Source organism: Protopterus annectens, chromosome 7.part1 (genome assembly GCF_019279795.1).
Source record: "Protopterus annectens isolate FY-2018-M chromosome 7.part1, PAN1.0, whole genome shotgun sequence".
Lineage (NCBI taxonomy): Eukaryota > Metazoa > Chordata > Ceratodontiformes > Protopteridae > Protopterus > Protopterus annectens.
The window spans coordinates 183967199-183992433 of record NC_056740.1 but is presented as its reverse complement, the minus strand read 5'-3'; the positions used below and the strand labels follow the sequence as shown (position 1 = coordinate 183992433).

The following is a 25235-nucleotide window of genomic DNA, read 5'->3' as shown; positions in this document are numbered from 1 at the left end:
GACCGGCTTGGAGTCTGACATGGCACCAGCAACTCTAACCCTGTGGGTTCTTTCCTTGAGCCAGTTTGACATATGGGTTTACATTTAAGCTGGTGAGCTTTTCTATGATACCCAAGTGGGGTATTGTGTCGAAAGCTTTTGCAAGGTCAAGGTAGGCTGTGTGAACTGCCTTACCCTCATCAATCGCCTTGGTGACTGTTTCAAAAAAGTCTACCAAGTTCAAGAGGCATGATCTGCCCTTGGCAAAGCCGAATTGAGTAGGATGCAATGTCTGTAGGTCCCCTATGTCTTTATTTATGAGTTCCATTATGATACTCTCCATAGCTTTGCAGACCAGACTTGTTAAGCTTATGGGGCGGTAATTACCAGGGTCCGTAGAAGCACTGCCTTTGTGGAGTGGGACCACAGTTGCCGTACGCCACTCTTTGGGTACGTATCCTGTGGTAAGGCTAAGATTAAACAGCAGCCTTATGTGTGGGTTTAGTTCCTCATTGAGTTCGTGTAGCACACAGCCAGGGACACCATCCAGTCCCATTGATGCTGTGTTTTTAGCTTTAGAGAGAGCAGCTCTCACCTGGGCATTTGAGATGATTGGGAGGCTACACTCTGCTGGGATAGATATTTCTCCTTTTGGGAGGGAGGGAGAAATTTTCACTGAACCTGTCTGCCAGTATGTTTGCAATGTCTGTGGGTTCAGTGATTTTTGTATCATTTTGGACTAATTCTGAGCATATCTGGGAGTTTCCACCCAGATTTCTAACATAGCTAAAGAAGGCCTTATGACTGTCTTTTGAGTCCTTGGCGATTTTTCTCTCAAAGTTGGCCTTGGATGATTTTATGAGTGATCATAGTTTTTTACTAGTATTGATCAGAGATGTCTTCCCTTTTAGGGATTTTGCTCTATCTTGTAGTAGCTTTCTCCGCTTGTTGTAAAGTTTGTTTATGGCTGGGGTCCACCAGATCGGGTGCTTGCCTTTGGTAAAAAGGGTCTTGATTTTATTTCGGATTGCTTGATCCATGCAATCCTGGAGGTGCTCGTAGAAAGCATTTGTAAGGGATTCAGCAGCGTGGGTTGTGGTTTCCAATGGCTCAGGGGCCTTGAAGGATACCACACCAGTCTTAAGAAGTGTGAAGTTGGCTTTTGAGAAGTTCTTCACTGTGGTCTTTTTTGTTGGGGGTGGGGGCGGGATGTGGATCTCCAGTGAGATTAGTTTATGGTCTGATCTCACCAATGAGGGTTATACTTCCAGTGTGGAGCATTTTGTCCCCATGTTTGTGATGATCAGGTCTAGTATATTTTCACCTCTTGTGGGAATGGTGACAAGTTGTTTCATAGCATTTGAGTTTATGAACTCCAGGAACCTTTGGGCTAGGGTATTGGGGCTTGAGTAATGTTCCCAGTCTATGTTTGGGTAGTTGAAGTCACCCAATATGATGGTGTTTGGAGAGACATTTATACTCTCCAGTGTCTTCAGGAAGGCTGTGTGGGGTTCCTGAGTTTGAGAGGGTGGCCTGTAACATGCTACAAACTGTAGAGCAGTTTTGCCTATGGTTAATTGCACCTGAATGGTCTCTGATGCTTCGTGAGTTGCCACCAGCCTGGAGGTGTGGGTATCCTTGATGAATATGGATACACCCCCTCCTTTTGTGGTACGGTCCGGGTTTTGGGGCCGGAACGCTTGATATGAGGTAAAACCTGATAGTGCCGGGGTGCTCTCAGGAGCCTTGAACCAGGTTTCAGTCACAGCACAGACATCGATGTTCATACTGAGGAGGGCTTCGAGGGCGTGCATCTTGAGATTTAGACTTCTGGCATTGAGCAGCATTACCCTTAGTTTTTTTCCATTATTGTTTTCTAGGGCGGTGGGTTTAGAATTTGAGCCTTGTCTAAAAAAGGCACTATGGGGGTGGCAAGAGCCTTTGCCAATATCCGGAAACCCAGGGGTGACTGGTGCAAGCCATCCCTTGCGAAGCAGCGTGGCTTGTTGAAACATATGTTCCTCGAAAGGGGGTACCCTGAAGATTTATTTGATACATTGACACAATATGTAATCAGTTCCAGGCACACTAGATATAGACTTATTTTGCGCCCTTGTCGTGGTACTGCCAATGATGATGTGATGTCAGCTCCCTCTGTTTCATCTAATGACCTTTCAAGAGCCTTAGTTTTACCTTATAGTAAAGGTACTGATACATTGGAAGCAGACATTGTACAATATTGGTCTACTGTCTTTTCCTGCTTGGGACTTAATGGTAAATTGGGGACTTTACCCAAATTTGTATTTAAGAATAGTAGAAATATGAAAAATATCTTTGCATGGCAAGGGACCTAGGATGAGAAGTTTATAAATCAATGGGTTATGAAGAAGTGTGGTTCCTGTAAACAATGCAGGTTGATTCTTGAAGGCTCTAGTATACACATTCATGGTTATCCACATATTATTCCTGTGAGGGTCGATATAATTGTAACTCAAGGGGTGTGGTGTATGTGGCTGTATGTGCATCTTGCCCATCAATTTATGTTGGCAAGAGTTTTGGGTCGTTAACGACACGAATCTATCAACACGCATACACTATTCATATGTCTAATCACACTAATGCTTCGTTCAAGCACAGCTTAGTTTGTAAGGATTTTAAAACAATTTTTTTTTCTATCCCTGAACAGGTAGAACAAAAACTGGTGAGGGGTGAATGGGAAAACCTACTTGAAAAAAGTGAATTCCATTGGCAAGTCTTACTGAATTGCACTTGTCCACCTGGTATTAATGATGTAATTTCTTTAAAACCTGTTTTAAAAGGCAAATCCTTATGTATTAGTTCATCTCGTTTTTTAATCTTATGCACTCTCCTAGTCATGTTATGTACTGCTTTTTATTTCTTTTTTCTATTACAAGTCATGTTTACATGTATATCTTGGAATGTTTTAATGGTAGTAGTTTTAACAATGGTGTATTTTACTTTATGGAAAAAAGGGTGTGTGTTTTTGGCACCATTTTTTAAAATAGTTGTATTTAAGCACTATTTCCTTTTGGTTTTACTCAGTTTCTGAAGAAGTTCCTTACCAAAGTGAACAAAAGTGCTTAAACTGAGGATGTAATAAATTCTGGTTCTTGATTCCTAATGGCGTTTTTTTCTGTTAGAGAACCAGTATAATACAGTCATTTAACTTTACCAGTTAAAATGTGAATCCTAAGGCAAAGCACAAAAGGAGGTTACATGTTGTTGAATATGTTTTCCTCCATCTCCTGATGTGAGGAAAGACTAATGCAGGAGCAAAACTGGTGTTTACTTGTTCTTACAGTTAAAAACACATTGTTTTCATGTTTGTGTACAGGTGGAGCCACTGCTGCTAATGTCTCGAAGTGTTTAAAGTAATTTAGGGTGAAAAAGCCTCATATATAGTTTATTGTGTTTCAAGAAGTTGGTTACCCTTTGAATTGATGTCAGATTGACCCATGTATGCTGGTCACAAGAGGGGTGAGAATATTCTCTCCCCCACCAGCTAGACCAGGAGACAGATGAATATATGAACATGTTTCTTTGACTTTGCCTTATGGCCATGGCAAGACAGAAAATGAAGTGAGTGATGAGTAATCAAGAGTACAACACAACATATTAATTTTATGGTTTGCTCACAGATGAATTTTATTGTTATATAAGAACAGTTAAATGCCTTAATTTCTTGTCAGTAATACATTATATGCCCTGGCAAAACAGAGTAAAGCCCTAGGTGCGTACAAACTGGCTCGACATGCTTATGAAAAACTTCAAGGCCTGCAGATTCCACCTAAGTTCCAAGAGTCAGTCGAACTCGGCAGTCTAACAATTCGATCAAAACCTTTTCATGATAGTGAGGTTAGTCCTTATCTTTCAGTACAGAGCCTTTTATATTTTTGCTTATGGCATGGACCTGCTTATATCAGTATTTGGAATCTTCATTTACTAAGAATGGGTGACAGTATAACTGTGAGTATTTTATGACTGAGTGTGATCAAAGATGTGTTATTTGTTACTTCTGTGTTTAAAAATCAAGGTTGCATTATTTCTGAGAATTTATTTTTCTCTGAGATGTACTGATCTCAGTGTTACTATATTTATCTAGCAAAGAATTTGGGGGTGGGGAGGGGGTACAACAGAGAGTTTTTTCTATTTTGTTTTTTTTTTTCATTTTTATTTCCAAGGCTGCCATTGTTGCACATCTTGCTGTCTTCATGCATGGTGCAAGTAAATATTCCATCAGCGACTGCTGATTTAATATAAATATTGAGGTGCTTGTCCCTGTTTCACTGTCAGTGCAGTAATTAGTGATCACATTTCTGTGTTGATTGCTAATGTATCAAATTTTAATAATGGAGCACTGAAGAATACACACATTTATACAGTGCATTCAGGCTGTACTGACTCAACATGAGAATATCAGATAAATCTTGATAGATTTCTTTTTGATGAATAAAAAATGAAATTTGTTAGACTTTCAACATGCCTGCACACTAATTGACAGCTTAACTTCGGTTGTTCTAGAATGAAAAGAAAGAAACTGAGGGATAAAGGCTAGTAATTCTGCCAGCTTTAGTAAAATTAATTTATTAGTTACTAAGTACATTGCCTGAATTCTGGCAAAGAAGAAACTTGGACAACCTGAAAGAAAGGCAGCTAGAAAAAAGAAAACTCCAACTGTAAAACAAACCACCACAGATGTCCAGCAATCCCAAAATTAACACTTTATTGTGATGAGTAAGTGCCTTTGTTCCCCTACGTATCAAGAACTTCATCAGAAGCCATAAAATGAATAATGTTTTATTGTATGTATGTATGTTCATTGATTTTTTAATACTGTAAGATATATTTTAGTATTGAGCTATATATATATATATATATATATATATATATATATATATAAATACGTTTTTAACATAATGGTACTATGCCTTTAAGATAATTGGATGATGCAGTTGAGTAAAGTTTTAAAAGGAGGGCAGTTATGACTCATTTTATTGGTTCTGATGAAGTTCTTGATACTTAAGAGAATAAAAGCGCTTAACATCATAATAAATGATTTGGGATTACTGGACATTTGTGGTGTTTGGTTTTACATTTGGAGTTTCCTTTGGCTGTTCACTTGTCTGGTTCTTAGAAGAGAAAACACTGCCTAGGAAGAATCCAGCAGCTGTTCAGCAAAAAGCAGTTCAAGCTCCAGCTTTGGTACAAATTATGGCTTCCAGTAATCTAGAGGAAAAAATAAATCAAATGTGCTTAGAGGTAAATAAAGTAAATGAAGCACTGAATGTATATACTTATATACTTATAAGGCTGAAAAAATAGAAGAAGCTTTAAACAGCTACTCTGATGAACTGTTAAAACTGCAAAAATCCGAGGCTGAAATGAAGTAAAGGCTGTCTGAGTGTGAGACTGCTCATGAAGTAGCCTTAGAGGACAGAGCACACAGAGAATACTTGAGATTTTCTGATGTACCAGAGAAACCGGAAGGAACCAACTGTGTTAATTTTATGAAAGCATAAATAAGCAACTTGACTATTATTCCTCAGCATGAGTTGTTAATCGAAAGGGCACATCGTGTGCATGCTCCAAACCTGGCCATGAGAAAGCAAACTAGACCTTTAATAGTAAAGATGCAATCTTAGCAACAGAAAGAGTTGATTTTGACAAAACTGTGGCAGAAGGATAAAGTAGTAAAGTTGGAGACAGTAGAGTGTTTGTGGAAAATGATTACTCAGTGTGTACCATGCAGAAGAGGGAGTACTTTTATTCCAGCAGTGAGGGAATGTCAAGAAGCATGTGTGAGATTCAAGCTGCTGTGTATCCAGCTAGCTTCAGAATATTTTTTCCTGGACTGTCAAAGTAATTTTTGATGCAGAACATGCTAAGGAGAAAATACGAAAGTTTGTCTAACAAAAAGTGAGTTATCACACATAAGGGGATTTTGCTTCTTATTCTTCTGATAATAAAGCTCATAGAAACACTACGTCAGTAAAACATGGTCCAGTGTTCCAAAGGAAAATGCTTGAGAGACAAAAGAAAAGCACAGGGGTTGAGTAGAAGAACCAGGAGTACATTAGAAATAAACCAGAGAATGGATTTGGGAGATGATCAACAGGGAAAAAAACTAGCAACTAGAAAATTACTGAATACATATGCGATTACAAAGCATCAGTTACATTTGTAAAATATAAATAGGAAAAATCCCTCTGTGCTGGATAAAGTAACCAATGAGCAAAAAGTCCAAAATGTAGCAAAGAAACACACGTAGGTTACACACTGCAGGTATAGTAAATAGAAAAAATAGGAACAAAACGTAGTAAGTGCTTTCACAGACTTATTCCGCTTCATCAGACTAACCATCCATAAATCCCATAACATTTAAAACGCCTCCCAGTTACAATTGTAACCAATCAGCAAACTGTGTCATACATTAAAGCAACAGTACAAAAAACACGTGAAAGAGAGTAGTGCACTAGTTATGCACATTGAGAAAGAAGGCCCTACTCATAACTTTAAGTTCCTGGTCAGTTAACAAGGGGGGGGGGACTTAAACAACAGTACTGAAGCCGTAGAGCAGAATTGGATACTGTGATTACAAGCTGACAAACTACCTGGCTTGAATAGCAGAGTGTCTCTTAAACCCTATTTAATAGCTAGGGCCCTCAAGCATTAATATATAGAATATTACACATTGTTTATAATAGTTCTATGTACATATTTTAATCTATAGTTTTATACTGATATTTTAGGCTGCCCAAATATATACATGTGTTTTATATTTTCTGCTGCTATATATGTTTTTATGTTATACTATATATTTATTATGGTGTTTTTTGTACTGTTGCTTTAATGTATGACACAGTTTGCTGATTGGTTACATTTGTAACTGGAAGGCTTTTTAAATGTTGTGGGATTTATGGATGGTTAGTCTAATGAAGCGGAATAAGTCCGTGAAAATGCTTACTACATTTTGTTCCTATTTTTTTCTATTAAATATACCTGCTGTGTCTAACCTACATGTGTATCTTTGCTACATTTGTAAAATATGATGGAACAAGAAAACCTGGAAATATTGGACTTTTTTAAACTTGTAGGTGACATCAAAACATATGCCCTAATTTATCTTATTAATGTTTGGAAGAACGTTAAGGAGGGTAAGAAGAGGAAGGAAAGAGGTAACTGTAGGTAAAAATAGGTAACTGTAGGTAAAACAAATTGTGTGCATGACATATCCTGCATGCTATATAGTAAAGTGTTTTCAGTTATTTTTGTATGCAATAGGGACACTAAAGTAAACGGGTACCCCTTTTTCCTCCTCCTTTCTTTCTTCTTGTTTAGGTTTAAGAAATTTAGACACTGCGTGTAAAAGGATTATAAAGCATGGACAAAAGAACATGATAGAAGTAAAATTGATATGCTTTTTCTTGCTTTTTCATAGGGGAATGACTGGATTAAGACCCTTGACTTGATCTAAAAAGTTTTAAGGGGGAAGCAAGTAAATATAAGAACACTGAATGTAATGGAAAGTTTTCCTGTAGCCAATAAATGTTCATAATGCAAATGAGACGTTTGTAGCAGAAGGCAACTGTGTATCTGGTTCTCCTGCTTTTGTGGAGTCAAGCTGTTAAAGGGGGCAATAAAACAGAATACTTCTTTCTTTCAATGCTAGGAGATAATGTTTTCTGAAAGCATTCAGTTGTTTTCTACAACTGAGAGAGGAATAAAGATAAGACAAAAACAGACAGCACTTAGTGTAAGCAGAAGCACACACTGAACCATATGTCTTAGCATGGATAACCATTATAGGTTAATACAAGCCTGAGAGTGGGGTTGTTAATCTGGGCCAATTATTCCTGTTAGGAGAGTTAAACTTAATTATTTGAAGATGTATATAGATTTGTGTGTTTGTACTAAGTTAATGAATTCTAGGGATGTGAAGTGTTTTGAGGGGTTTCATTAATAGATATGACATAGGTTCAAACAGATATGACAAGAAAGAACTATATAAAAGATCAACCTGACAAACACTAGTGCATGCATGTAACACAAAATGAGAAACTGGACATTAAAAAAAGCTGTTATATACAACAGGTGTGAGTAATAACTTCTTATCACACTGACAACACTTTCCGTATTATCTTTATATGTGAATGGTCTCACATGTATATATACATAAAAGAGTAGTGAACTATATTAAAAATGCAGAGTGCAATTAGCTGTACTACAAAAGTATTTCAGGATATTTTTCAGCAGAATATCAGGGACAGAGGAAAAGGGGGGTACTTATATTAATTGCAAGAGTAGCTCCAGTAGTGAGAGAAGAGGGAAAAAATGATAATGGTAGATTTGTAGTACCAAGGAGCTACTGGCAAGGGAGGAAGATTGCTCTGACATGTATTTATATTTTATCTAAAACTGCTATAATAGAAGTTAAATGAATTCTGGGAAAAATAATCAGCTTTCGGTAAGGAATATTACTTATAGGTGCAGACTGGAATTTGATTTGCAACACTGCGGATGTATCTGGGGGAAGAAGGGAAAATATAGCAAAAGAGGGTAGATTTTTGAAGAAACTTATGAAACTGTTTGGTATGAAAGATGTGAATTCAGTAGTAGGAGTTCAGAGAAAATTTATATATTATTCTCCAAGGTACAAAAACTGGGCTAGGCTAGACAGAAATTATATTTCACAGAAACCTGTGCATTTAATTGAAAGTTTTGATACACATCCAATAACTACTTTAGATCGTATGTCAATAATAACTAAAATAAAAATGCAGGGTTATGAAATAAAAATGAGACACTTGCACTTCCCTACCTATCTGTTAAATTCAGAGGAATTTAAGGAATGGGTAGTGGAAAATATTTGGGAGTTATTAGAGAAGATAGAAAATGTGAAGTTGTTCAATCTCGCCGTTCATTCATCACGGATGGGTTTGGAGCCGATCCTCGGCTCCGTCATGACCGACTAGCAAGCTCAAAGTTCTCCAGTAGCTCGAGACCCCACCCCTTATCCCACAATGCACTGCTTGAATTACCTCAGATCTAGTTTGCCGCGGCATGGATCTCTTGGTTTCCAGCTTGGCACGAGACTTTATTTGGAGTTTTTCAACTTTCAGCAAGTTATATTTTCACTTTTTTATATATACTTTGTTCTATTCATAGTAGCAGATATACTTGTTAGTAAATAGTACTTTTTTCTGTGTTTTTACCCCCTTTCCTCAGTATTCTATTTTGCCTTCTGCCTTTTGGCCTTAGGATTAGTAATTAGTCAGTGATCCCCTTTGGGACTATTGTTTTGGATCTCTAATTACTGTTTGTAGTTATTAGTTGTTAGTGCCCCTTTTTGGGCTGTGTGTATGTTTGTGTGAGTTACTTAGTTTAAAACAGCTCTTAGTTAATCAGTGCGCTTGAGTTGTGTAATGTCTGAAGATAAGGACATGCATCCAAAGTGTGGGTTTAAAAAGTGCCCAGACTGCGGACATAAAATGTCAGTCACAGATGCCCATGTGCAGTGTGTTTACTGCTTGGGTGAGGTATATCTGCAAGAGTCTTGCAGCATATGTCATTCCTTTTCCACAAGAGTGTTAGCTGAAAGAAAGAGGAAATTGATTGATAGGGCTATCATTAAGCACCCCTTTTCTGAGGCATTGTCTGACCAGGATGGAGCCAGTAAATCATCCAAATCTTCTAAGTCTACCACTGATTCTAGATCCAAGAAAGGAAAGAGGTCAGAAATTGTGCTGACTTCGGCTCCACTGCCTTCGGAGCCGACAGTCTGCTCTTTTCGGAACCGGGACACGGCCTTGGAACCGGTTACCGAAAAACCTCCTTCCATGTTGCTGCAGTCAGCTCCATCTGTCCACTCTTCCAGGTCCTCTGTCAGCTTATCTGATCTGGATATGGACCGGCTGGTTCAGAAACTTTTGAAGGCACCAGGCCTAGTTAAATTGCTGTCGGCTCAGACACAACCGTCGGAGCCGAAGACCACTACCCTTGAATTGTCTGCTCCTCCTCTGAGCCATATCGGACCTTTGAAGCCAGAAAAGGCTGACCTGATGATCGTGGATCCCTTGGAGCCGACACCTGCCCCAGTGTCATCGGCTACATCTGCTCAGACATTCTCTGCACCAACCGGGGATTTTAGGAGCCGACACTCTCCGGTTGGGTCTGGGGAGGATAGCCGCACCAACTTGTTGGCGCCGACTCTTCCTCTCGGTGCCTCGGCTCGGGTGAGCTCGGCTCCTACCTCAGGCTCAGGAGCCCATGGCTTCAGTGCAGGAGGAGATCGTGGCTCCATCTGAGCCGACTCCTTCTCCTTGAAGCCAAGGTGCTTTTGATGCCATGAGGCGAGGGTTGTCTCCCAAGACTTCCTCATCTCAAGGTCTGGCCTCTTCCTCCCCTAAAGTGCCTGTGTCTGTTTCTGTTTCTTCCGGTCCTCCCAAGCATAGAGACCCAGAGCCTCAGGTAGACCCACAGGGCACTCCCTGCTCTTCTGAAACCTCTCCAGAAGTTCCCCCTGAAGAGGTTCCCAGAAAGAGATTATGCAAGAGAAGGCATTTGGATTCCCCCCAGGAGTCTATCACATCGGACACTGACCTGGATGAATCAGAAGGGTCCCCCAGATCCCCCTCTGAGGACATCTCCTTTGCGGAGATTCTTGAAATCTTTAGGCAGAGGGGTGATTGGCAGTCCAAGAGCCCTACTGAGGACTAGTCGGTTCTCCTGAAGGCATTTGGGTCTCAACCTTCCATCTCTTGGGTATCTCTGCCCTATGATGAGCGTATGGATCTGGTCTCTCGTAGGGCGTGGGAGTCTCCAGAATCTATGTAACCTGTTCCTCGGAGGCCTAATAAGTTTATTTCTGCCCCTGTGGATAAGTCCTTTTTGACCAAGGGAGTCCCTGTTGATGCCATGGTGGTGGTGGCAGCCACGAAAAAGTAAATGTCTGAGACTTCCTCATCTATCTGTCCTCCTAATAGAGAATCTAGGATCATGGATAGATATTGGAAACACATGTGCAGTTCAGCGACTTTCTCACTCAGATCACTGAACTACTTGACACATTTTACCAGACTGCAGAGAGATCTCCTTAAGGAGTTGGGAGATACTCTTCAGGGTGCTGTAGCTTCGAGTGTATCCAACAAGATTGCCACTCAGCTGTCTACCCTCAATTCGATAGTCAACTCGTCCATGCGTCTCGTATCATATGCAGCTGATGGTTCGAGTAGAGCTGCAGGTACAGGAATCGCTCTCCGTAGGCATGCCTGGATGCGACTCTGTTCCTTCATGGAACCCTTCAAGTCTTCCTTTAATAATACCCATTTGACAGCTCATCCTTGTTTGGGCCAAAGGTGAAGGAGACTTTAACCAGGTGTGAGCAAGAACAAAAGACTCTGTCTGCCGTCTGAGTCCGTTTTTCCACCCCCCCACTCGACCCTTTCCCAAAGGTCAGAGGGGAGGAAAGATGTGGTTCCGGAAAGCCCAAGGAGCCTTTCAAGACACACGTGGAGAGCCTCCTCCAGAGGCAGAGGAGGAGATTTCAATGGAAGACGCCACCCTCGCTGCAGAGGGGGTCCGCAACATCAGGGTGACAGAGATCACTTCTCTGGTGAATCCTACCAGCGCTCCTGAAGGGAGGCCCTCCTGTCCTACTCTGGAGGCAGTCAGGGGTCACTTATCTTTGTACCCCAAAGCCTGGCTAAATATAACAAATGACAGTTGGGTACAAAGTATCATTTCCAGAGGGTATTTCATACCATTCTCCACTCAACCTCTTCCCATCAAAAAATCTCGGACATTCCACCCAGTGACATGGGACAAGCAGCAATAGAGGTACGCCAATTGCTAGAAAAAAAAGAGTCATCCAGCCAGTCCCAGAAGACCAGACAGGATTCGGAACTTACTCAAGGCTCTTTTTGGTTCCAAAGAAAACAGGGGACTAGAGACCCATTTTAGATCTCAGCAGACTCAACCAAATTGTGAGAAAAGTGAAGTTCCGAATGGTCACGCTACAGTCCATACTCCCCTTGTTGGGGAAGGACAATTGGATGTGCTTGATCGATCTCAAGGATGCGTACTACCACATAAAGATGGCCAGACCATCCAGAGATCACCTGCGTTATTGGCTGGGAGTCAATCATTATCAATTCCGAGCTCTGCCCTTTGGTCTCACTACAGCACCCAGAGTGTTCACCAAGTGCATGGCAGTAGTCATGGCTCACCTGAGGCGTCTAGGATTCCAGGTGTTTCTGTATCTAGATGATTGGCTCCTTACCTCCACCACCAGTCATCAACTTCTTCAAGCGAGAGAGGCTACTCTAACACTCTGCGATCAGCTAGGCATTACAGTCAACTTTGAAAAGTCTGCCTTGTTGCCATCGCAGCATATCGTTTTTATAGGGACAGAACTAGGCACGTCAGCCACCACTCTACACCTTCCACCAGAATCTCTATTCTTTGCCAACACATCATGTCCCTAATATCAAAGAACAGCGTACCAGCAGCAGAGGTATTGAAAGTTCTAGGATTGATGGTGGCAGCTATTCTAGCAATCCCCTTAGCAAGGATGCATATGAGAATCCTTCAATGGCTTCTATTCATGCAATGGTCTTACCAAGAACTTCCAATGAGTCACATGATCCTGATAACAAATTTCTGCAAGAAGGATCTTCAGTGGTGGTTGACGTCTCTTCATGTCACACTAGGACGTCCTTTCATGCTTCCCCCTCCAGTTGCCACTGTGACCACGGATGCTTCCCTGATAGGGTGGGGGAGGGCTATTTCAGGGAAAGACTGCCCAAGGTACATGGACAGATCAAGAATCACATCTGCATATCAATGTCCTGGAGATGAGAGCAGTACTTCTAGCATTGCAATACTTTCAGGACTCTCTTCCTCTAGGAACAATTGCAATACAGACAGACAACATGTCAGTGATCTGGTATCTGGACAAACAAGGCAGGACCAAGTTTTATCCCCTTTGCTGAGAAGCCCTCAGAGTATGGCAGTGGGCACTGTCATCCCAGTGCTTTCTGTTGGCAGCGCACATCCCAGGCAAATCGAACTTAATAGCGGACAGACTGAGCAGAGCTATCTTGTTGCCCCACGAATGGTCCTTCAAACAAGAGATTGTGGACTGGATCTTCCACAAATGGGGCCAGCCTTCCTGCGACCTCTTCGCCAGTCACATCAACAACAAATGCGGAAGCTATTTTGCCTTAATTCCCATGCCATGTCACTCCCTGAGGGATGCTCTTGTCCACGATTGGCCCCCGGGTCTCCTCTATGCATTTCCACCAATTCCCCTGATATCCAAATTCTTACAGAAAGCAAAGTCGCTGGGACGGACAGTCATCCTCATAGCCCCTCATTGGCCTCGGCAGATTTGGTTTCCATTTCTTTATCATCATATTCTGGAAGATCCTGGACCCTGTTCCGGACTTGCTGACACATCCGTCAGGGGATCTTCATCTGTCATTTCAGACACTGAAGCTAACCGCTTGGCTGTTCCAATTCCCCGCATAGCCAGGCTCTATAATCTTTCCCATGACACTAGTCAGATTTTGTTGGCTTCCCACAAACCTTCCACCAGAAAATTGTTTTGTAGTAAGTGGAAGAGATTTTCCATTTGGGCTTCTTCCCACAGCATTGACCCTTATCAAGCGCCATTGTCTTCTATCTTACATTCTTGACAGAAATCTTCAACAAAGGAGCAGCGTCAGCTACGATATGAGTACAATTAGCTGCTATATCTAATTTCCATCTAGGAATTGATGGTTTGAATATTATGGCTCACCAGTTGTCTAAGGTTTTTCTAAAAGGTTCCTTTCACATAAGACCTCCAGTGAAGACACCTTATTCCCCTGGAATTTGAATTTTATGTTATCTCGTATCATTCTTCCTCCTTTTGAGTATGCATCATCTTGTGAAGTGAAGTTCTTCTCATGGAAAACTATCTTCTTAGTAGCCATCACTTCAGCCCATAGAGTGTCAGAGCTCCAAGCCCTTTCCATCAAGCCCTCTTACATGGTCTTCCATACTGACAGAGTATTTCTCAGAGCTAATCCATCCTTTCTGCCCAAAGTATGTTCTGAGGTTAACATTAATTAAGTCATTGAGTTGCCCGTTTTCTTCCCTAATCATACCAACAAATTGGAATACATGTTGCATAAACTCGATCTTCATAGACAACTTAGATTTTATTTGGACAGAACCAAAGACATTAGGAAATCAGATCAGCTCTTTGTGTCCTTTTCTGAGACCAGGAAAGGTAAACCAGTTGCTAAATTAACCCTGTCTAAGTGGCTGTCGGATTGCATCACCTATACATACGCTTGTCATAAAATGCCATTATCTAGTAATATAAAGACTCATTCAACCAGAGCAGTTTGTACCTCATCAGCCTTTCAAGCCAAATTGCCTTTGGATAACATCTGTGCAGCAGCCACCTGGTCTAAACCTCACACTTTTATAACTCATTACAAAGTGCCTCCAGGCACAGGGCTTCATTTGGTTCTACGGTTCTGAAGAGTGTACTGCCGTGAGCCACCCAAGATCATGGTGCTAGGGACGCTACCCATCAGTGATGAATGAACGGCGAGATTGAACAACTTCACATAAAGAAGTTATTTACTCACCATAACGTTCCATGTGAGTTGTTCCATCTCTCCTTCATTCTCACGTCCCTCCCTCCTTCCCCCTCCTGGCTGGCAGTTGACCTGGAGGCTGTCTTCATCCTGGTTTTTCAATGTGTATTCATTCCTAGGTAGAATAATTATTGTACTATTATATGGTACGCAGAAAACAAGGTCTGAGGTAATTCCAGCAGTGCGTTGTGGGATAAGGGGTGGGGTCTCGAGCTAGCTTTGAGCTTGCTAGTCAGCCGTGTTGGAGCCGAGGATCGGCTCCAAACCCATCAGTGATGAATGAAGGCGAGATGGAACAACTCACATGGAACGTTATGGTGAGTACATAACTTCTTTTTTCTGCCTGCACACATCTGCTCTTCACCCTCTTCTATGGCTCCCTAGTATTTACAAACATTCATAAATCTGACCTAAATAATCTGGAATCATGCTGCAACAAAATCGCCAAGTTTGCCACAGGTCACCCTTACAGAACCCGCCACTGCTCTGTACTCTCCCACCTTAAATGGTTAGAACTATCAAACCTTTTAATATTTAACTAACTGTCCGTAGCCTACAGTATAATTCACAAACCTAACAACTGCCTGGCACTCACCAATCTAGTCCAACCCAACAATAATCCTAGAGCACTAAGATTCTCAAATAAACTATTGATCTGAAGTAGTTAACTTCATTTGTCTATCAACCTATGGGTTATCGGATCTATATCGGATCCGAGCCGGCAGCTTCCAACAACTAAGATCCGAGCTCCAAGCTCCTCCCCCTTATCCATAATTCCCTGCTATCCCTTTCTGACCCCACATCTAGTTTGCCGCGGTTCTCTCAGCAGCTTGATTGAGCTTCCAAGCGTGGTGGTTGTTGGATTTTGTGAGAAAAAAATCTCTTTTTTTCTTAGTTTAAACAAATTTTTGTGTGTGTGTGAGTTAACGTAGTTCCCCAGTAGCATTAACGTTTTTCTTTTCTAGTGTTTAGTTATCCTTTTAGTGTTATTCCCTCCCCCTTGTGTACCCATTAGGGTGTGTGGTTTTGGGGCTTAGCGAGTTCATAGGTTCATAGGTTCATACTAGGCTATCTGCCCGAGGGCATTTACAAGCTTAGCCCATAGTTTTGTGGCTTACGCCACCCCTTTAGTATGGGGAACTATACCCATTATTTTGCTGTGCCTCTGTTGAGCAGTGACACTGAGGTAATCCCTGGGGTATATCTGCGATCTCCCATCCATTGGTCAAGATTTCTCTTGAACAAGGCCAGCGAGGTGCTCTGCCTCACATATACCGGGATTTTATTCCACAGCATAGGGAGTCTTTGGGTGATGAATCTATCCCTTCAGCGCGTCCTATTAATAGCCGTGTCGAGGTTTAAGTCTCCCGCCCTTGTGGCTCTGACGGATCTAGATTTTTTGAGGTGAAGCATATTCATCAAATCTGGGTTTGACATGGCCTTGTATGTTAGGCAAAGGTCACCTCTGAGCAAGCGGTGGCGACTGAATAGAGCTGGAGTTCTTTCAGTCGGGCAGCATAGGACAGATGTTTGAGACCCTTTATCCTTTTGGTGAGGAACTTTTGTGGCCTCTCCAGCTGCTGCAAGTGTCGGGTCAGATACATTCGAATGGGGCATTGTACTCAATCATTGGTCTGATGAGTGATGAGTATAGGAGACTATGACCTCCCTTGATCTAGATGAGAATCCCTTCATGATAAGGTGGGCAATGTAGAAGGTCTTCCTAACTACTTTAGCTACATGGGTGTCGAATGACAGACTACTATCAACCTGGGTCCCCAGGTCCCTGATAACTTCTTCTATGCTCAGTGGATTGCCACCTATTTGGTAGCTAGGGGTAACCTTGTTTTTCCCGAAGGGTATGACTATGCATTTTTTGGCATTTAACTTTAGGCCATGGCTCTGGCACCAGTTATCCGTTTCTGTGAGACCCTTCTGAAGGATATCTGTGTCAGATGTGTTTTCCACTATGGCGCCCAGTTTGCAGTCATCTGCAAACTTTGTCAGCCATAACCCTCCTGTGTTTGCTTGTACTTCGGAAAAGTAGATGCCAAACAAGAGTGTTGTTTTCTTTTGTAGGTATGGCGGAGGCACCCAAAACATTCTTTTCAAAATGTACTGAGTGTGGCCATAAGCTGTCCCCATCGGATGGCCACACTCGGTGTGTTTTATGCCTTGGGGTTGATCATTTGTCCACCGGCTGCACTATTTGTGCAGCGTTCAACCCCAGGGCCCTCAAGGACCGGAGGGCGAAGCTGATTATGGCGGGGCTTCTGCCCCCGGACCTGGCTTCGTCCTCTAGTCCCTCCGTGGCACCTGCCGCGGCTGCGGCAGCGCCACCTGCTATTCCCCTTTCCCTGGCCAGGACTCAACCTCCCACCTTGGGCCAGGAGGAGAGGGAAGCCAGAAAGGAGAAATGCCAGGAAAAGCACCACAAGCGGAGGGCCAAAGCTTCTGCATCTGCCCCACCAGCCAAACGGGTTTCTCCTCCTAGGGCCTCCAAGTCTTCTCCCTCCCGGCTCCAATCTCCCAGCTTTTCTCTGGGGCCGGTGGAGGAGGAGACCCGGTCGCCTTCGAGGTCATCGAGGCAGCACTCCCGGCCCGCCTCGGTGGCCTCATCAAGGTATACCCGTAGTATCTCCGATGCAGACTTGGACCGGATGATGTGTATGTTTCTCCAGGCCCAGCTGCAAATGGGAGTGCTCCTGCCCCCCCCCCCTGGGGGGGAGCTCGACCCCCTTTTTCACCCCGATTGCTCCTTGTCCGACCCACTACCCGGGTTCGGAGCCTTCGGAGCTGGGTAGCGTCGGAGCTGGGGGACTGTCGGCGCCAATAGTGTCGGGTACTTCGGCGTCGATGGCACCTTCGAGTCTGTTGGGTCCATTTTCTTCAGATCCAAGCTCTCGGAGCCGAGAGCTGTGCTTCGGATCCGGACGTGTCAGTACGGCTTCGGCTCCATCTCGGTCCGAGCATACTGGCCCTTCGGTGCCGACTGTGTTGGCGCCGGCTCTGATCCGCACTTCGGATCCGAGGGAGGGTCTGCTCTTGGATCCTAGGGAGAGCAGCTCTCCTTCGGCGTTCAATGTCGTGGAGAGGGTTTTGTCGAGGGATTCCAGGCCCCAGGCTTCAGCTACGGCTGTGCCCTGCACTCCCTCTCAGACAGGTCCGCCTTCCATCACCCGGCCCCAGGGACAGCCTGCTCAGACGTCTCAGATAGTTCCCTTGCTGGAACAGGATGTGGTTGGTGAGGCCTCTTCGGACAGCCCCCCCCCCCCGAGGAGGTCCCTCACAAACGCAAGTGCAAGAGGAGGCACTTGGACTCCCCTGAGTCCTTGACAGAGGACAAGGACTTGGAGGAAGGGGAAGGTTCCCCAAGGTCAGCCCCCGAAGAAGTCTCCTTCGGAGACATCATGGAGATGCTTCGGATCAAAGGGGGGTGGTCTGCCCCAAAACATTCCTCTGACAAATCTGTGTTTCTGGAGGCGTTTAAAGCAGGCCCGTCTACCTCTTGGGTGTCTCTTCCCGCTGATCCCCTGGTAGACCTGATTACTACCAGGGCATGGAAGGAACCGGACACTGTGGAGCCCATTCCAAAGAGGCTGGACAAAATTCTCAGCCCCCTTTCGGACAGGTCATGTTGGAGCAAGGGAGCCCCGGTAGATGCCATGTTGGTGGCGGCTGCCACCAAAAGGGAACTGGCCCAGGAGAGTTCCTCGGTCCATCCTCCAGACAAGGAGTCTCGGACGATGGACCGTCTGGGGAAGCGGGTGTTCGCTTCAGCCACCTTTTCTGTGAGGTCGTTGAATTATATGGCATACATGATACGGCTCCAGCGGGATCGTATCAAAGAATACGCTGGGTCGCCCCCAGAGTCCATGTCGGCAGAGGACAAGAAAGTGTACTCTACCCGAATGGCCACTCTCAAATCTATCTCCAATACCTCTATGCGGCTACTATCCCATGCCATGGAAGGAGCCGCTAGAGCTAGCGGAGCGGGCGTCGTCCAACGGCGACATGTGTGGCTCCATCATTATGATTTCGCGGTACCCTTTAAGGCGTTGTTCGCAAATGCCCCGTTTGATGGTTCTGCCCTTTTTGGCAAGACCGTACGCAACACACTGGTCCATAGCAAAAAAGACCGGAAGACGTTGTCTGCTGTCGGAGTCTGCTTCTCTGCTCCCCAGAGGTCCTTCTCCAGGAACCAAAGGGGACAGAAGAAGATGTGGTTCCGGAAGTCTCAACCGTCCCGTTTCACTCCGGACCCCTCGTCCTTCAGAGTCAGAGGAGGACAGGGTGGGTGCCGCCCTAGAGGCAGAGGGGGCCCGATGAACTTTGGGTCCAGAGAACCTTTCTCTGATCGGCCCACGCAGCAACCCTGAGGGGTTACCCGACAGCTCCACTCCGGAGGCAATCGGGGGGGTGTATCTCGAGGCACCTGGCAGCTTGGGAGTCCATTACAACAGATCGCTGGGTGCTTCAGATCATATCCAGAGGCTACAAGATCCTTTTTCTCAGTCCCCCTGTTGTCCCACCCAATCAAAGGGAGGCGGCAGCCGAGGAAATTCTCCAGCTGCTAGAAAAAAGAGCAATCCAGCACGTCCCCCCAGACCAGTCCGGATCAGGCTTTTACTCCAGGTTCTTCTTGGTGCTAAAAAAGACGGGGGACCTAAGACCAATCCTCGACCTGTGCTTCCTGAACCTGTCAGTAGCCAAAGAAAAGTTCCAGATGGTCACTCTTCAATCCATTCTCCCCCTTCTGCAGGAGAATGACTGGATGTGCTCCATAGACCTCAAGGATGCGTACTACCACATTTTGATGGACAGACGATCCAGGAGGTTTCTCTGCTTCCAGCTGGGAGCCAGCCATTACCAATTCAGGGTCCTTCCCTTTGGTCTCACCACAGCCCCCAGGGTGTTCACCAAAGTGTTAAATGTTGTAGCGGCCCACCTGAGACTCCATGGAATTCAGGTCTTTCCGTACCTGGACGACTGGCTCCTGACTGCCCCCACCAGGCATCTACTTTGCACTGCCAGGGATTATTTTCTCCATCTACCTCCCCGGCTGGGGATCATGATCAACATCGGAAAATCTTCCCTTCTTCCAACTCATATCCTAGATTTCATCGGAGCCAGATTGAACTCCAACCAGCTTCTAGTCTTTTTGACTCCAGACCGGCTACGAACTCTGAAACTCCATGTATTGCCCTTCTACAATCCCCAGCTCCCCCTGCAGAATTGGTCCTGAGGGCTCTAGGCTCGATGGCGGCAACCATCAACCTACAACCCATGGCACGCTTAAACATGAGAGTTCTTCAATGGACCTTACAAGTCCAGTGGTCCTTGCTGCTACATCCCCTGAGCTTCCCCGTTCCTCTCAGCAGGGTGTGCAAGAAAGCCCTCTTATGGTGGCTCCAGTCCCCAGACCTCCAGAAGGGGCGCCCCTTCTCTGTGTTCCCTCCTCTAACCACAGTAACCACGGACACCTCTCGCCTCGGGTGGGGAGGGTGCACTGCTTGGGCAGGACCTTCCAAGGCACATGGAACCATTCGGAGACCTCATTGCATATCAGTGTCCTAGAGATGAGAGCGGTGCTTTTGGCGTTGCAAGCACTTCAAGACCTTCTTCCCTTAGGTACAATTGCGATCAGACAGGCAACATGTCGGTCGTCTGGTATATCAACAAACAAGGGGGAACCAGGTCCTATCCACTTTGTCAGGAGGCCATGAGAGTGTTGGAATCGGCTATGTCCACCAACTGCTTTCTCATAGCGACGCACATTCCGGGACGGTCCAACATTTTGGCGGACAGACTGAGTCGATCCAGCCTGTCACGGTACGAGTGGTCTCTGAATCCAAAAGTAGCGAAGCAAATCTTCTCCAAATGGGGTCAACCTTGTTGCGATCTTTTCGCCTCTCCTTCGAACGCAAAGTGCACCGACTACTTCGCTCTAATTCCCCCACCCGGGGAATCCCCCAGAGACGCTCTGGTGCATGTTTGGCCACCCGGTCTTCTTTATGCTTACCCTCCTCTGCCCCTGATGCTAAAGTTTTTACAGAAAGCCAGACGGTTGGGGAGCAGAATAATCCTCATTGCCCCATTCTGGCCTCGTCAAGCTTGGTTCCCATATCTATGGTCTCATCTAGTGAATCCCCCATGGATTCTAGATCCCATCCCGGATCTGATCTCTCACCCATCAGGCCTGTCAACCCCGAATCTGGACAACCTCAAGCTCACAGCTGGTTGATCCAGTTCCAGTGATAGCTAGGACTCCCGGTATCTCATCCCCTGTTAAGGCTATTCTAGTAGCCGCTCACAAGCCATCTACTAGAAGAATCTATAATAGTAAATGGAAGCGTTTCTCTATTTGGGCGGAGCATTGGAACTTAGATCCCTTTACAGCTCCGTTGCCAGCAGTACTAGATTTTCTGTCAGGGTTATTCGACCAAGGTGCTAGCTGTTCTACGGTCAAAGTCCAGTTGGCTGCAATCTCTCATTATCATGTTGGCAGTGATCTCGGCCCCTTGACTTTGTTCAAATTATGTAAGACCTTCCTAAAAGGCACGTTCCTACTAAGACCTCCGGTAAAAGATGCAGTCCCTCCTTGGGATTTAACTCTTGTACTTCATTCTCTAACAGCTCCTCCCTTTGAGCCTGCAACTTCAGTGGACCTGAAATACTTATCTTGGTAGACGGCTTTTCTTGTTGACATAACTTCGGCCAGAAGGGTCTCGGAGCTTCAAGCCCTTTGCCAAGCCACCGTATTTGATTTTCCACAAAGATAGAGTCTCACTCAGGACCAACCCCTCCTTTCTGCCCAAAATTGCATCGGAGTCTAATATCAACCAATCTATTCATTTAATAGTCTTCTTCCCAAATTATCATAACAAAGGTGAATACAAGTTGCACTCTCTAGACTTACATAGGCAACTAAGATTCTATTTGCACAGGACAGCTGATCACAGGAAATCAGACCAGCTTTTTGTATCCTTTGCTAAGTCCTCTTTGGGAAAACCTGTATCAAAAGTCACATTGTCCAGATGGATTTCCCAATGTATTTTTTTGGCATATGAGAGTTCGGGCCGGCCGGCACCTCAAGGAGTTCATGCCCATTCTACTCATAGGTTCATAGGTTCATACTAGGCTATCTGCCCTGGGGCATTTATAAGCCTAGCCCGATTGTGTTTGGCTTACGCCACCCCTTGATTTGAGTATACTGTGCCCTTTTTAAAGTTTAGTTTACTGTGCCTCTGTCTGATAGTGACACGGAAGTAATCCCCGGGACATACCTACAATCCCCCATCCACTCATCAAGATTCTTCTTGAAGAGAGTCAGTGAGGTGCTCTGCCTAACATGAATTGGAATTCTATTCCAGAGTGAAGGGAGCCTCTGGGTTATGAATCTGTCCCTCCAGCATGTTCTACTTATTTCTGTGCTGAGGTTCAAGTCCCTCGAGCGCGTGGCTCTAAGGGATTTAGATTTACTGAGGTGGAGCATGTCCATTAATTCTGGGTTGGACATAGCTTTATATGTCAGGCATAGATCGCCTCGAAGTAGGCGGTATACAACTGAGTAGAGCTGGAGTTTTTTTAACCGAGCAGTATATGGCATCTGTTTGAGTCCCTTGATCCTCCTGATGAGGTACTTTTGGGGTCTTTCTAATTGCTGCAGGTGTCAGGTAAGGTACATCCCAAAGGGGGCATTGTACTCTATGATGGGCCTGATGAGGGATGAATAAAGAGGCACGATTACCTCTCTTGATCTAGATGTGAATCCTTTCATGATGAGGTGGGCTATGTAGAAGGTCTTTCTAACCACTTTGACAATGTGGTTGTCAAATGAGAGATTGCTATCAACTTCGGTCCCCAGATCCTTAATTACTTTCTCTGTACTTAATGGGTTACCACCTATGTGGTAATTTGTGGGCACATTGTTTTTGCCAAAGGGTATGACTATACACTTTTTGGCATTTAGCTTTAGACCATGGCTCTGGCACCAGTTATCCGTCTCTGCGAGACCTTTTTGAAGGATGTTTGTGTTAGCTGGAGAGTCGATTATGGCACCCAGTTTGCAGTCATCTGCGAACTTGGTGAGCCATAGTCCTCCCACGTTGGCCTGTACCTCAGAGAAGTAAATACCGAACAAGAGAGGTCCCAGGACAGAACCTTGTGGGACGCCACTTGTGACCGGTTTCGAGTCTGACATGGCTCCAGCAACTCTGACTCTGTGGGTTCTGTCTTTGAGCCAGTTTGCGACCTATCTTGTGACATAGGGGTTTATATTTAGGCTGGATAGCTTATCTATGATGCCTGAGTGAGGTATTGTGTCAAATGCCTTTGCCAGGTCCAGATAGGCTGTGTGGACTACCTTCCCTTCATCTATGGCCTTGGTGACTGTTTCGAAGAAGTCGACCAGGTTCAAAAGGCAGGATCTGCCCTTGACAAAGCCAAATTGGGTAGGATCTAGTGTCTGTAGGTCCCCAATGTCTTTGTTTATGAGTTCCATGATGATCCTCTCCATAGCCTTGCATACTAGGCTAGTCAGGCTTATGGGGCGATAGTTTCCAGGGTCCACAGAGGCGCCACCTTTGTGGAGTGGGACCACTGTTGCTGTACGCCATTCTTTGGGCACATATTCTGTAGTGAGGCTGAGATTGTACAGCAGTTTTACTTGAGGGATTAGTTCTTCTTGGAGTTCATGTAGGACGCAACCCGGGACGCCATCTGGTCCCATGGAAGCAGTATTTTTTGCTTTGGAGAGGGCGACCTTCACCTGAGCATCAGAGATGTTTGGGAGGCTGCACTCTGCTGGGATGGATACTTGCTCTTTTGGGGGGAGGGGGGTGGAGAAGTTTGCACTGAACCTGTCTGCCAGGATATTGGCGATGTCTGTGGGTTCAGTGTATTTTTTGTCATTTAGAATCAACTCAGAACAAGTCTGGGAGTTGCATCCCAGGTTCCTAACATAACTGAAAGAAGCCTTATGATTGTCTTTAGTGTCCTGTGCAATTTTTCTCTCGAAGCTGGCCTTGGAGGATTTTATGAGGGATCGTAATTTTTTGCTAGTACTGATCAGAGATGCCATCCCTATCAGGGATTTTGCTCTATCAAGTAGTAGCTTCCTCCTTCTGTTGTACAGTTTATTTATGGCAGGGGTCCACCAGACTGGACGCCTGCCTTTGGATGATTGGGTCTTGATTTTGTTTGGGATAGCATGATCCATGCATTCCTGGAGATGTCCGTAGAATGCGTTTATATAGGATTCTGCAGTTTGGGCCGTAGTTTCCACTGACCTTGGGGCCTTGAAGGATTCCACTTCAGTTTTGAGAAGTGTGAAGTTCGCTTTTGAGAAGTGTTTCACTGTGGTTTTCTGGGTTGAGGGTGGGGTCGGGATGTGGATATCCAGTGAAATTAATTTATGGCGTGATCTTACCAATGAGGGATATACTTCTGGTATGGAGCATAGAGTCCCCATGTTGGTAATGATCAGGTCTAGTATGTTTTCCCCTCTTGTGGGAGTGGCAACTAGTTGTTCCATAGCATTTGAGTTTATAAATTCCAGGAACCTTTGGGCTAAGGTGCTGGGGCTTGAGTAATGCTCCCAGTCTATGTTTGGGTAGTTGAAGTCGCCCAAGAGAACTTAGTGTTCTCCAATGTTTTCAGGAAAGCCGAGTGGGATTCCTGACTTTGAGAGGGTGGTCTGTAGGATGCTATAAACTGAAAAGCAGTCTTGCCCACTGTCAGTTGCACATGGATGGTCTCCGATACTTCGTGCACTGCCACTAACCTGGAGGTGTGGATATCCTTGATAAATATGGAAAATCCCCCTCCTTTTGTGGTTTGGTCCGGGTTTTGGGGCTGAAAAGCATGATATGAGGTATAACCTGGTAGTGCTGGGTTGCTCTCTGGAGCCTTGAACCAGGTTTCTGTCACTGCACAGATATCGATGTTCTCCATACTGAGGAGAGCTTCGAGTGCATGCATCTTGAGGTTAAGACTTCTGGCATTTAGCAGCATTACCCTTAGTTTCTTGTTCCTTGTGCTGTCTATGGAGGTGGGTTTGACTTTTGAGCCTTGCCTAAAAAAGGCACTATGTGGGTGGCAAGAGCCTTTGCCAATATCCGAAAGCCCAGGGGTGACAGGTGCAAGCCGTCCCTAGCGAAGCAACGTGGCTTGTCGAGCATGTCATCCCAGGCTGACAGACACTGGATCCCCTTTGAATGACACCAAAATTTTAGCCAATTGTTAAAATCGATCATTTTGTCTTTATACTGTGGCATCATTCTAGGTGAGGGTAAGATGCTGCTCAAGGTCAGGGTCATACCGGCCTGGGCTACATGATCAGAGAGCTCCTCTATGTCTCTTTTCATGTAGTCGAGGATGCGTCTCAGGTCATTCACGCCAGCATGTACAATGACTGAGTCATATTTGTATTTGCTTTGGAGTGACCTGAGTGCTTGCGTTATGTGGCGGATCCTAGCGCCCGACAGGCAGCTCACTGTGATCTTCTCTTTATTCTGCCTGGTGAGCGGGACTTCAGTGTGTCTGACAATAGAGTCACCTATTACAAGGGTATCAGGTGTGTTATTC

The 25235-nt window shown here is 44.8% G+C and overlaps 1 protein-coding gene across 1 annotated transcript in view; it reads left to right on the top strand.

Annotated features, from left to right (window-relative positions):
• Positions 1 to 25235, top strand: part of IFT122 (intraflagellar transport 122) — a 2412356-nt gene that overhangs the window by 1933727 nt on the left and 453394 nt on the right. The window contains exon 24 of the mRNA XM_044078630.1: positions 3690 to 3855. Coding sequence (XP_043934565.1) covers positions 3690 to 3855 — 166 coding nt within the window. The remainder of the gene's footprint in view (positions 1 to 3689; positions 3856 to 25235) is intronic.